The following is a 14,482-nucleotide window of genomic DNA, read 5'->3' as shown; positions in this document are numbered from 1 at the left end:
ACTGAAGCAGAAGGCCCAGGATCTTCACTGGTTAACTACTGAAATGAGTAACCTGTTTTAATATTATAGAATTTATTAGCAAGGCGGCACAAATTTCAAACTAAAGTATATAAAAATTCCAGTGTTTACGGTTATTATAAGTCTATCCTAATGAATCACAAGTGGTAAGCAAAGGATATCATTTCCATTGTAAAGGTGTGGAATGAAACGCAAAGATGCCAAATGATTTGGTATAAAGTCACAAAGCTAGTGAGTGACAAAGGGCAACATTTTAATTCAAATTCATAGCTTCTGCTGTTAAATTTGAAGCATTTTCCATTAAGCCACACTGCTCTTCCATTTACATTTATTTCCTCTCAGCTTTTATTGTCAATGTTTACAGACAACGAAAAAGTACCTGTTTTCCTGTTTCATGCCTGCAAGCACTGAATTAATGGGCACTTTGAATGCTTCTCCATCTAGGTAAAGAGCAGAACCTTCTCAAAAGGCAGTTTGGTAGGGAAGCAGTACAAGAAGTAAGCAAACATAAACATCACATAATAGAGACTGATCTGCAGTTATTTTAAGGGCCTGTGCATTTCTAAGGAGCGTAAAGCACACAGCAGCTGGTAAAGGACCTCGAGGTGAACCTAGGGTTGTTTCATTATGAAATGACCGAGAGATTTATCAAATGTTTCTATGTAATCAGAAAAACTAGGGATATAAGATACAAAGTACAGTGGGTTGGGAGCTTCCCGGGTGGCTCAGTGGTAAAGAATCTGCCTGCCAAAGCAAGAGACACAGGAGACGCAGGCTCGATCCCTGGGTCGAAAAGATTCCCTTGAGGAGGTAATGGCAACCCACTCCAGTATTCATGCCTGGATAACCCTGTGGACAGATGAGCCTGGCAGGGTGCAGTCCATGGGGTCGCAAAAGAGCTGGACACAACTGAACGACTAAGCACACACGCACAGTGGGTTGGTGTTACAGAAACAGACAAAAGATTGCAGGTCTAGCAGAGAATTAAGCATGTGATCCCAAAGTTTAAATCATGCAATGTGAACACAGGAGTCAGTAATCCAGGAAAACCCGAATGCACTCTTATGTACCTAACCACAGTAAAAATAATACTGTATAAAACTACTTTAAATGTCTTTTCTCTGCCTTAATTTATCAGCAGATGAGCCAACTGACCTGTTTTTGGAAATTTCCACTTACATTCACATGAATATTAACTTCTCATATGTGGAATGAGAGTTGTATTTTTTTCATAAGCTTCTGAGTAGGTGGCTTTACAAATACAGGCTGATATGTTTTTACTTATCTCTTTTAGAAATGCATCTCTGTACGCTGACCCTTAAGAAAGCAGAGTTTCAGATCCTCAACTTATTAGTTTCCCCTCTTTCTCCTCAGTCATCCTCAATGTTTTGGTAATGCTTTTAAAGGATTCAACTCCAGCAATGGCTGGGGACACCAGATCCAGCAGTGCTGTATTTCTAAATGCGATTTCACAAAATACATGTTAATCAAACAGGAAAGAGAAACACTAAATATTTCATTCCATATTTTCAATTTAGTAATATAAACAATATTTACATAGCAATACATTTAAGTATTTACACAGCATTAACCAGAAGGCAGAAAGAAATGCTGCTTTGGGCATTAATGATCATTATACTTGAATAAGGTGACCTTCAAGTTCATAGTACACAATGAAAAGGATTATTAAAGAGTATTTTGGAAAAAAAATGATATCATGGAGAATTATTGGCTACGTGGCTCAGGCCTAAGTTTGCTTTTAATAAACCACTTTCACATAACATGATAACTTACAGTTCATTTGTTATGTATAATCTTTAAACACAATTGAAAAGCAAAAGTTTAGAAGTGCTTTTAAAATGCTGAATAATTAAAATGTACAAAAAACTAACTTGGGGAAAATGTCACATATTACAGCTCAATACTATAAATGATATTTATATATTATAAATATAAATATACTTCATGGAAACAGCATATTGACCTAATAATGCAGGTAAACAAAGGAATGAGAATGTACCATTTCACAAACTGCCTATTAATCCAATAGTGAATCAGTTCACTGCCAGAGCGAGCGATTGAGTCAGCCCACATACAATTTCAAGTACCTAAGTAAACTTGAAAATATTTTCAACATTTATTTAAACATAAAATATGTAAAACAAAATGAACTTAAAACTAGGCTTGAACTGGAATCAATTTTTTTTTCAGTGTGAGAAAATATACACAAATCTAGTTTATAAAATAATCTTATAGACACAAATGATGGGGACTGTTTTGATTACCATTTAAAAAGTTATGATGAAAGCAATATAGACCTTTTTTTGTCCCATTGTCAGAGCTATCTAGTTTACGAACTGGTGAATTAAATACCATGCATAACAGGAAAACAGTATTTTTCATTGCATCATATTACATATTCACAAATCAAGTTTATGTTTCTATGAGTTATAAAAATAAACCTTCCTATAGATTAAAAAACAAATAAAAAGAGAATAATTTGTATTACAAGTTTTAAAAAATATGGCAAACTAACTTGATAATCCTGACCTTTTTTTTTTTTTGCCATGATTGTCTTTATCTATTCAATAAATTAAATCAGGAATCTCTGATCCACCAGTGTTTTGGATGCCAAATTCTTCTGTCCTACTGTATTACGAATAAATCTAAAAATCTGAAAAGAAAAAAGTAAAAACAATTCAGAGGGAAAATACATATAAAGGAAATTAAATGTGCATGTCAGTTAAAATATCTAAATTAAACTAGCCAATTCTCACAACTATTTATTTTCATGTATCAGACACCTGAATTCCATGGTGATACACAAAACTATTTCAAGACTATCATCTTTCATAATACTGAAGCAGCGTATGTCACTATTCAGAATATGTTTTAATAAATTAATACAAATTCCCTTATGTTCGTAGGAAAATACTTTTAAATATTTGGCAAGACAAGTTTCCCCTGGCTCTAAAATATATGGAAATATCAAAAGAACTGTTAGGAACAAAATTTGTTCATAATTCTAGATCTCTATCAAGAACTAACCCATCATTCCACTAACCCATACATGACTTTGACCTAAGTGGGGAATATGTGGGTAACACGAATGCTAACATTTCTAGAACAAACTTGGCTTTTCTTGAAGTCTCCATTTCAGGTTCCACACTGATCCACGCAGCTGTTTTTTCATCCAAGCAGCTAGGTGATGTGTGAATTGAAAGTTACACTGGCTGAGCCCTGAGCTAGATCTCAGAGTTTGCCTTTTTGTTATGGTAACATCTGGTGCAGATGGTAAACGGGATTCTAGTTCTGCTCAATGCTGGCATCTAAGAGAGAAGGGTAACTTAAATGTCTTCCTACTGGATTTCTTTCACATTTGCTCAAGCAACTTATGCCCTCCACAAGTCCTTGGTATTTTACCGACTCTGAAGGAGAGTGTAGAATGAACTTGGTTGAAATGTTTTTCCTTTTTTTGGCAGGGCTAATCATATTTTAAATCTTTATAAATTCTGAGTGAAAGTAGACATTGTTACTCTCTGCAATAAAAATAAATATCTGCTTCTCACGTATTTCTCTTCAAAGAAATCCACAAAAAATTCTTAAATTTACCTCTTGTTGTAGGTATGTAAGGAAGGCTGCTAAAATAAAATTTTGGCAAGCCAAATCCACAACACAGAAGAACATCAGATCATAAATAAGAAGAGTAGCTTCATTTCCATAATACAGAACACTGCTGAAAGAATATCCTTCATCTATTAAAAAAAAAGCAATTTAGAAGATATAAATTAGAAATTTAAAAATAGAATAATAAACATGTGATCAATTTCTGGTGATAAAACTTGGATATTTAAAAACAACTAGTTACTATAATACTTCAGGACTATTACATGTCAATTATACTTGAATTTAAAAAGAAGAAAAAATACTTCATGACTTATGAAAAATAAACAAGGGATATTAAATTAAACAACAGATATTAAATTTGCTAATCTAAAAGGTTAACCAAGGAAAGCAGTTTTAACATTTGCAGCAAAAGCTTGGTAACTGCTAGTAATTTAAGTATACAGTCTATATCTTTCAATGACCAGGTAATGAATCTCCTTTCTCTATTTGTTTATATAACTAAAGGTTAAAGAATCTGAAAAATTCTCGAAGATAGGTTAAATTTAAAAGCAAAACACAAGGACTAGAATAGTGTATTACAATTTATGCCTCAAACAGTTCCGCAAGGTTCTGTTCTGAGACATCTTTTCACTCTCCAAGCAGGGGTGGGTTCATCCTTTTGGGGATGTGAACACCCTTTTAAGATTCTAACGAAAGGTACAGACCCTTTCACAAGAGGCAGTGGGGAAAGCACAAATATATGATTCTCACACACAATTTCAGGGAGAACCAGAGAGCCTCTTCAGCGATGCAGCGGCCCATCAGCACCCAGTTAGGACCCTTGTTTTTAGACAAGAGGGCATCTGGCTTGCTTATAGCACTCTTTTTAGATCAGGATGCTAGTTATAGGAATATATTCAGTTTGTGAGAATTCACTGAGCACTACCTACAAGATGTGCACTTCTGTACATATACTGTATACATATTCTAACAAATAAACAAGCCAGCTCTGTATACTCCTTCCGGGCAATCTGTCACTGCTGTTGCTCCAGCAATGACCTCCTCTGATGAGACTTCCCACTTACCGTGCACTTTTACCTTCCCCTCAGATCCAGTCCCCGAGTCCCTTACATGTAATGGCTGATTGGACATCACTTCCGAGATGCCCCAAAGGCACCACAAGACAACATATTCAAAACCGAACGCATCCTCCTCCCCTCACCACCTGATCTCCACCTGCTCTCCGTGTCTCAGTGAGGGGTGGCTCGGCCACCAACCACCTCGTCGAGCTGGAAGCCCACGTCATTGGTGACTGCTCTTTCTCTCCTACCCTTCCTCTTCCTTAACATTTCTGGCAATCTTTTCCTCTTTATCCCCATCACTACTGCCTTTGCCCATATTCTCATTTCCCAACAGAGGTGAAGACGATGATGATGATTGTATTATTATTACTAGAAATGGTAACAACATCACTTTACTGAGTGCCTACCCACACCGGGGTCTTTACACGATTACATGTGTGTAAACGCAACAACCTTTAGAAGGTTATACTTTACAGAAGTTTAATAATTAAAGTTCAGAAAGGAAAACAACTTTCTCAAGTTCACAAAACTAGTACCAGATTTCAAACCCAAGAACAGAAGACTCTGAAAGCTATATTCTTAATAACTAAGTTATACTATTACAGTCTTGCATCTGTTTAACTCCTGCCAAAATAATTCTTCCAATTTATGAATCAGATATGAAGGCTTTCTTATGACATCCATGTTCATTAGAAGTGGTTTCCAAATTATTCTGATCATGTATCCCTATCAGAATAAAATGCTGAATGTGCATCTCATAATAGGCATAGTTTATGAATTACTACTACATATAATTTTAAATATATATAAATTAAGAATGGTGGAATTGCAAATAGACATTTTAATATTTTCTTCTCATACTTTCAGGGAGCAACCAGTGCATGTCTTGTAGAACAAAACATTTTTAAAAAATGTCTTTGAAAACAAGTGCTCTACAGAATAAAATAAAGCAAAACTCCTTAAGGTGTCAGGCAAGGCCTTCGGGATTGGGTCTCTGCCCTCTTTATCATGCATGCCTCTTTCACTCCATTCCAGGCTTCAATCATAAAGTTCGCAAGTGCATAACGCCCTCTCCCCCTCTGCACAAATGTCTCCACCTCTCTTCCATGGACCCTCCTGTTTGACAACAGTAACTTATGTTTAAGACACAGCTCAAACTTCACCACGGTGTCTCTCTGGCTTCACTCTGTCTAGTTAAGTCTCCTTTCCACACCCAGTTTAACTTGGGTCTGCACACACTTCTATCCCAGCATCACTCCACTCATCCATCACATGCCGCCTTCCACAGTCTGCTATCAAGATGCCCAAGGGAGGGACGGTCGGTCTGTGCATCCTGGGGCTGGCACAGCATGCGGTTCTCAGCAAGACCACGGTGAGTGATGTCCAGGCCAGGGCACTGGGTATAGCGTACCACTTCCAGTCCTCCCAAGCCACACAGAGGTTATTAACATATGTGTTAAAAGTGACATGTATACTTTCTTCTTAATGATAAAAAACCATTTAGTCACTATTCCTGTCATAGATATGTGCCATTTTTAAGAAGTAGGATAAAATGAAAACTTAAAGATAAATCATGAACATTATTCTTCTTTAAATGTTTTAGAAGTGTGCCACTGAATGAATATTTCAGTAATATTTCAATACATAAACTTTTATGTATTTGTTTTACTATCTCTTCCATGTGTACAATTGATTTTAAAATTCAGCTTCATTTTTTACTTTTTTGTAGAATAATTATTTCGTATATATGTTTCTTCCTACATGATGTATAATAAAATGGGATATAGAAAACTACTGTTTCCTCGATAAAAGTATAAAATCTAAAGACAATAACTACAATTATGTTCTTCAAGCTTGGAAAATAATCAAGTTCAGCAAAGGCATTTGAAGGATACCATTGTAAAAGATGCTTTTTTCCATTGGTTCCATGAATTCCATTCCAAGAATTCTTTCAAGAAGCAATTTGTCTTTTATAAAGTAGTCCATTTCCTTATGAACCTAATATAAAAAATAAGAGTCATTTGAAAAATAGCAGTGAAATAAATGCTCCCCAATTTTTATAAAATCAAAAGGAGAGAAAAAGAAAAATGAAAGTACCCAAAGAAAATCTTTGGGTTTGGTTCTTCAAAGACAATTTATTACACTGGACTTCATAACAAAATTCTCTTTAAGAATGTTTTAAGTTTTAAATGCTGTTAGTAGTACTTAGAGCTAGATGTACTGAAAATAAGTTTATAACAAGCTTTTCACGAATACAACCATAGCATATTTCTACAATAAATAACTGATAATATTTGGTAACTAACAAAATTCCAGTATAGACATATTTTAAGCTAATCACATGCTAATAGACGTATAAAAATCTCATTTTACTTTTACATAACCTAACTCCATCCATGAAGTATTAATTTTTTCAGCAAAAACAACCAACCAACCAACCAACCCCACAAGGGTTCTAAGTTCATTGACTTAGTTGACTGAAGAAATAATTGACATTCCTGGCTAACCTTTTAAATACTGCATTTTGACTCTAGCTTAAAAATAAATGATGATACATACATGATCGATGAAAGAGCCAAGAAATTTATTCATAGTATGATATGCTTTTACACTCTGCTCAAAAGTACTTCCTGATGAACTCAATAGTCTAGCAGGGCCATTTTTCTAATGTGAAAAAGAGACAAGGGTAAATGAAACATGCCTTACGTTCTTGGTATCTAAATAACATGAAATATTGAGAAAATATATCTGAATTGTAGTTATACAAACCCTTGTTAGTGTCTCATGAATTCTGTCATAGTGTTGCCTCATCTGACTAGAAATTGCAATCTGAAAAGTCTGACCATCCGTATTAGGTACCAAACCTCTTTGGCTACACAAATTTTCCTGAAAAGTTAAAAAAATACATGTTAAGATCAAGATAATGAAAATTCTGCCTATCTTAAAAAGAAAATGCAATATTTAATATTATAAGACTTGGAAGCCAACTGAAGTTGTACTGGAACTCTATCTGAAACAAAGCAATTTTAATAGTATCCAAGCTTGCCACTACCCTCCAGGTCTTACTAATTTCTACTTCATCATACCTCTGTGCAGGTGGCTTTACTTCTCCCTACTTTAAAAAAAAAAAACAAAAAACACCTCATACTAGTTTCACCATATATTGATATTCTAAGCTTTCTTTATAATCAATTTATTGTTCTTTAATAAATGATAAAAAGTCTAGTCTTAGAATTAGCAACTTTTATAAATGGTCATTTTTTGTTCTCTAAACACTCTGAATACACTTCCTTGATTAATTTCACTAAAAAGGTAGTGATACATCACCCAATGGTTAATGTTACAGACCAGATATCTACTGCAAGTCTCTCTGACACAATTTGATTCCTGAGAACCATATGTCTGTAACATTTTACCCTACCCCCGACCTAGCCAATTCTCATAGATGCTTCAAGGTTCGGCATTAGTATTCTTGCCTCCATTCTTAACTTTATTTGTCTACTCTGGAGCTTAATGTTCTTCTCCTTTGTCTAAACCTAAGCCACAAATATGACACTTGGTTTTCTACTGACTTAAGTGCAGTCTATGTGTAGTGAATTTCTTTATTAAAAAAAAAAATTCTGATTATAGAGAATTTATAAAATTCAAAGAAATACAAAAAGAAAAAAATCTTCTATAATTGCAACACCAAGAGATGCCAGTATTTTAAGGTACTTCATTAGTTGTTGTCTACGCATACACATAGAGATGGTATAAAATCTGGATCATACTGATTTCTTTTTCATGTAACATTATACCCTGAGCAACTCTTAGTACCATTAAATGTTCTACAAAACATGAGTTTTAATGTTTACCTAATGTTTCACTGTATAGATAAACCAGTTTACTTAATATTCTCTCATTTTTATGTAATCTTTGTCCTTATAAATAACCCCTGTGATTAAGATCCTGAACGTAATCAGTTATTCACATTGTTAATTATTTCCTTGAGCTAGTTAGATTCATAGAATCAGTAAGTCGAAGATAATGAACTCTCAGAAAGCTGTTGGTATAAACTGTCAAATGCTTTCTAGCAGGTTTATGAAAATGTTATCCTAAGATCAGTGACCATTACACCCTGTCCTGGATGCTACTATTAGCTTTTTAAAATAAAATTTTGTAATTTGAAGAAAGTAAATATGTTATTTTTACATTCATTTCCTCCATGATTCGTGAGCTTAATATTTTTAGAGGTTTTTAGTCTATTCTGTTTATTTACTTGTTTTAAAAAATCTTTTTGTCATTGAAGGGTTTTTTTTTTTTTTGGCTTGGTTTTTCCTTTTCTTGGCTGTGCTCCTGTGACAGGCGGAATCTTAGCTTCCCAACCAGGGTCAAACCAGTCCCCCTGCAAAGGAAGCATGGAGTCTTAACCACTGGATTGCCGGAGAATTACCTCTGTTAAGTTTTTAACTTCGTTTGCTTACTGATTTATATGATTTTAAGTACTGTGATCAATATCTTTGTGTCATATTTACTATGGAAATTTTACCCTATGTCTTTTATCTGTATAATTGTGGCTACATAAATGTTCTATACATTAATAAAATAAAATCAATAAATAATACTTTTTTTGATACTTTTGTATTTTATGCTTTGTCATCTCTCAAACTGAGATATTCTTTTCTAGGTTTTCATAGTTTCATTTTAAAAAGTTAACTCTTCAATTCAGGTATAAGTTCTCACAGTTAACCAACTGATTCAGTTCAATGTATTAAATAAATTGTTCCTCTCTGAGATGTTGGGACCATGTATTAAATTCTTGCGAGTCACAGGTATGGTCCCTTAATCAATAAATCCTCTTGGTTTTTCCTCTTAGGTACATATTTTTCTTTTTAAAATTTTCTCACGGAAGTTTTCTAAAATATATAATAGAGAGAACCGTTTGACACTCAACTTCAACAATTACCATTTTACCAGTTTTGTTTCATCTATCTTCCCAACTTTTTTCTTTTAAAGCAAACCCCAGATACCATGTCATTTCATTTGCAATTTAGTATCTCTAACCAATAAGACCTTCAAAAAAAAAAGTCATTTTCACACCTAATAAAACTGATCTTTCCTTAATATAATTTAATATTTAGCCCATTAAATTGCCAAGATTTTTTCCAAAGGTTTTTTTTTAACTTGATAGTTGGTTCTATGAATCAAGATCCAAAGTCTACACATTGTATTTTTTTTTTCCTTAAAATTAACATCTAACAACTTTCTTCTACCACCACCATCACTTCTTTTCTTTTCATGCCTCTAATTTGTTGGGGGCACTGGGTCATTTGTCCTATGAGATATCCTAACATTCTGCATCTGGCTAAACGCTTCTGTGGTATAACTTATTTTGTCTCTCTATCCCCGCTATTTACTGCAAACTAGAGACTTGATTCCCTGTTAGAGCTAGAGGCTTGATTACCTTCAGGCTCAATTTTCTCAGGCAAGAGTATTCCATGGGTGATATTATGTACTTCCTCACTGCACCATAACAGGAAGTACGTAATGTCAGTCTTCCTAATTTTTACATGTTCTAAGATTGAGCTAGTATGTTCAGATAATGTAAACCTGATTATGAAGCTCCCTGTTATCTTTCACTTAATTGTTTTGGCATCCACTGATGATTGTAGCCTGTATGCATTAATTCATTAGTCAATACAAAATGGTGATTTTCTAACTTAGAATTCTTTTACTTGCTTCCACTAGGAAGATTTTTCCCTCGTGAATTATTCAGTTTACCTTGAAATACACTCCATAAAGGAACTGCAGGATGATATGTGATTCGTTCCCTTTTAATGTTCAGGCTAATGGGTTAATATTCTAGCAACTTTTAAAAGTAATCAATGAGGATTTTTAAAAAATACTACTACAAATCCCAGATTATGAGAACCTCTCAGCTTAAAAAAAGAAAAAGATGTAAAATATACCGCTTCTCTTTTAAGATTTATATTCATTTCTTCCATATTAGTATCAGCATGCCCATGTACTGATCTACCATGAATGTAGTAGCCGAAACATCTGTGGGATAACAGAAACACTGATATCTATAAAAAGAGAAGGACCAGTTAGCAATTCATCTGCAAAACAATAAAAATTAAGTTCTTCTTGAAATTGCTTCCTTCCTCTCAAAATAATGAGAGTTGAATTCTTAGAAAACATATAAAGGGAATAATAAGGTAATAAAGGATAATGAGGTCTTTTAAAAAGTAGATGGAAAAGAGACTGAAGACACTTCCAAGAAAAGAAGAAACAGGATTGATATATGAAAACCTTTCAGGGATTTCAGGCTGAGTCAACTATTTGGGAGCATAAGGGATTTATAATTAAGAAGTTTCAAATAAAGAAGGAAAATTTAAGGCAGCAAATAGTAACTTGTAGCTCATTATGACCATCTCTGGAATTAACCACCAGTGGAAATCAGACTAAAAATCCAATCATAGCAAATCACTTTTAAAGCCTCTTTTAATGTACTCATGACCTTTAAAAAGGGAGAAATAACAGTTGCAAGATAAAGTCAGAAAGTACTTACATTACTCATACAGCACAAATCAACAAACTGTCGAATTTTATCTTCTATAAATCTCTCATAGAAGACAGCAAAGAACACAATCTGAAACATTAAACCAAGTTCATGCTTATTAGATTTTAGGATTTAATTTTCTTTTATAGCCCCAGTATAGTATGTTAAGAAAAACTAAGTTCCAAACAAGAACATAGGAGCCAATAATGACTCTTGTGGGATAAAATCCTACTTAGCATTTCCTATTCTTTTGTTAAAGGAAGAGTGTTTTGGAATTCACTGACGGGGCTTATTTTGAATTTAAAAACTTTTCTGTGTCATTAAAATAAGATAGGACAAACACAGGGAGAGGAAGTAAGGGGCTTTGAAAACCTTAGGATAAACAAATGCATTATGGCCAATTTAGGTCTAGTTCTGCAATTCTGCTCATCTCCTAAATTCCAAAGTCTACTAGAGAAACTGCTTGTTTTTCAAATTAATCTTCTCTGATAAGAGTAGCATATAAAAAGCATATGTCAAGTAATCTGTTTCAACTACAGATAATGTGTTAAACATTTAAATGAAATGGTTTCAAGTGTTTTCTTAGACAGATTTAATAATATTGCAAAGGGGAGTTATACAAATCAAAAGAGAAGAGTTTACACTATAGACCTTAGATACCCTTCAGAGAAAGACAACACTTCCTAACCACCCTATTCAAAGCTGTCCCCACTCCTAACTTTCCTTCCCCTTACCTCCCTCTACTTGCTGTCTCATCTGCCTGCTGACGCCCTTCACAGCACTTGTCACAAGTTGTAACTTGTTCCTGTTAGAGCCTATCTTTGGGCTCACCAGTGCCTCCCACATAAAATATACTCAGATATGGGAATGAATACATAAATGAATCTGCAGCAGCTGAATACTGAAAACCCTTTCCTAAAAACACCAGGTATATATTTTAAAGCTCCTTTAAATGACATGAAAAACAGTAACAAAGTTTAAGAGATACCACTTAAAAATTGAAGAAGCTGGGCTGGGGAGTGAATAATAACACCTAACGTTATGAGAAGCAAGAAGAGTTTGTAGAGACAAATTTATGGAACTGCTACAGGTTAAAGGAACTCTTAAGGATGCATAAACACTGATAATCTGAGGATGCGACCATGGAGACATCTGTCTCTGTCAAAGGACAGCAGAGTGAGAAACAAACGAGGTCAGACGGTAGTGCCCAGGGCGGCTAGCTGCTGCTCCTACGAGCCTTTCCCCTCTCCTAGGGACAGACCCTTGTGTGGGCACGCTGCTGCCCTGAGGATGGGGGGGCGGGTGGGGGTGGGGGCATGTGACCAAGTTCTGGCCAAGGAGAGGTGGAAGACACCTCTGAAAAGGCCCTCAAGGAGAACGGGGCGAGTGGTCATCACACTCCCCAGCTCAGCCTGCCCTCCAGTCTGCAGGGAGGACCAGCCCCCGGCCCGTATGGCCCCCGAGCCGGGATCCTTGCCCCATGCCCGCCCGCGCACAGAGCATCAGAGTCACTGCTCACACTCAAGGATTACAAGGGCCGGGTGCTAGCTGAACAGATGTTTCAGGAGGTGACTCTTTTCTACAGCACTTGGATTTATCTATGTGCATGTGGCTAACCAGCCTGGGTGGGCTACATAGTTATGGCAGGATTTCCTTATTGGGTTTGCTGGTGTTTCCTTCACGGCCCACTTATCACCGACACCCCCTCAAGGGGTTACCTGTTCGAGACTCCAGCACAGAAGACAAGAAACCAGGGGAAAAAGAAAATTAAGAAGCATGCTAAAAATAATTGATAGGGGTTTTCACAGTTCAGTTTTACTACTTCACCTGCTTGTTTCATGTGAAGTAAGCCAAACTGTTTTCATACCTAAAATATGAGCTAAAAACCACCTACGCTCAGCTATACACAGATTTTGTTCTCCCTGTGTTTTACTTCTCAATTAGGTTTTGATTTATAAAACTTTTAGACTTTCTCTTCACAATCTTCCTCTGAAATGGAGAACAGAAAATACAAGTATGCAAAGTTTCCTGCTGGTCTATAAAATAAGGAAGAATAAATGCCTCATAAATGATAATAATAATTTAACTACTGAAGTTTCATATTTCATTATGGGTAGTTAAGCTGTTGTAATGTTTTCAATTAAAATTCATAGTGGAAAGGAAAAAAAAAAAAGGGAAAGGGTGAGGTCTCCTTCCCTGGTTCACACCTGCAACCCCATCAGCCATTATGGCCCAAGAGGTGAGCTTAGAGGTGAAGTCCTGCGGGGCAAAGCAGAACAACAGGCCTCCAGGCCTGACGGCAGCCACCCTGCTGGCCCTGCACTGCTGACCCCTTACTCTCTTTCTCATGAGACAGAGAAAAGCTACTTTTATTTCAGGCTTGTCAGGGTGGGTTATTTTTTTTTAGTTGTTGTACTCAACCAATATGAAAAGCTTCAGATGGTAGTCCTTTAAATTCTCTACATCCAGATAAATCTGATCTGTTCACAAAACCTTATACTGGTATAAGTAAAAATAAATATTTACTTACTATTATACTGATGATAAATATCAAACTCCAGAGTATTATGACAGAGTAACTAGATCAACATGATGATCATTTTGAAATGTATAGAAATATCAAATCACTAAGGTATGTACGAGGAACTAGCACTGTGTTGTCAATTACACTTCAAAAACAGACAAATGAACAAACTCTTGAAAAACAGATCAGATTTCTGGTTACCAGAGGTGGTGGTTGGAGGGGGAAATGGGTAGAATTTGATAAAGACAATCAAAAAGTACAAACTTTCAGTTATAACATAAGTAAGTACTAAAGATATAATGTATAACACTGTAAATATAATTAACATTATTTTATGTTTTATGTAAAAGAGAATAAATTCTAAGAGGTCTCATCACAAGGGAAAAGTATTTTTCTATTTCTTTAATTTTGCATTTATATGAGATGATGGACGTTCACTAAACTTATGGTGGTGATCACTTCATAACACATGTGAGTTAAACCACTGATCACCTTACACTAACACAGTGCTGCATGTCACTGCACTGGTGACCTACAGCGACAGCCAACCGTCACTGTCACTGCCGTCTGTCACCAGGCCCCCCGCCGGCACAGCCGGTGAAGAGTCTGCCTGCGATGCGGGGGACCCGGGCGAAGGGAACAGCCACCCACTCCAGCATTCTGGCCTGAAGGAGTCCATGAACTGAGTCCATGGAATCACAAAGAGTCAGA

The 14,482-nt window shown here is 35.6% G+C and overlaps 1 protein-coding gene across 4 annotated transcripts in view; it reads right to left on the bottom strand.

Annotated features, from left to right (window-relative positions):
- Positions 1-279: 279 nt before the first annotated feature.
- Positions 280-14,482, bottom strand: part of TMEM67 (transmembrane protein 67) — a 44,375-nt gene continuing 30,172 nt past the window's right edge. For all 4 annotated transcript variants that reach the window (XM_065903209.1, XM_065903210.1, XM_065903211.1 and 1 more), the window contains 7 exons: positions 11,257-11,337; positions 10,655-10,771; positions 7,476-7,592; positions 7,266-7,370; positions 6,602-6,704; positions 3,631-3,773; positions 280-2,692 (listed from right to left, as the gene is read on the bottom strand). In XM_065903209.1, coding sequence (XP_065759281.1) covers positions 2,612-2,692; positions 3,631-3,773; positions 6,602-6,704; positions 7,266-7,370; positions 7,476-7,592; positions 10,655-10,771; positions 11,257-11,337 — 747 coding nt within the window. In that variant the 3' untranslated portion in view covers positions 280-2,611. The remainder of the gene's footprint in view (positions 2,693-3,630; positions 3,774-6,601; positions 6,705-7,265; positions 7,371-7,475; positions 7,593-10,654; positions 10,772-11,256; positions 11,338-14,482) is intronic.

The sequence above is a fragment of the Muntiacus reevesi genome, chromosome 12 (genome assembly GCF_963930625.1).
Source record: "Muntiacus reevesi chromosome 12, mMunRee1.1, whole genome shotgun sequence".
Lineage (NCBI taxonomy): Eukaryota > Metazoa > Chordata > Mammalia > Artiodactyla > Cervidae > Muntiacus > Muntiacus reevesi.
The sequence above is the reverse complement of the archived record's forward strand: the minus strand, read 5'-3'. Positions and strand labels throughout refer to the sequence as shown.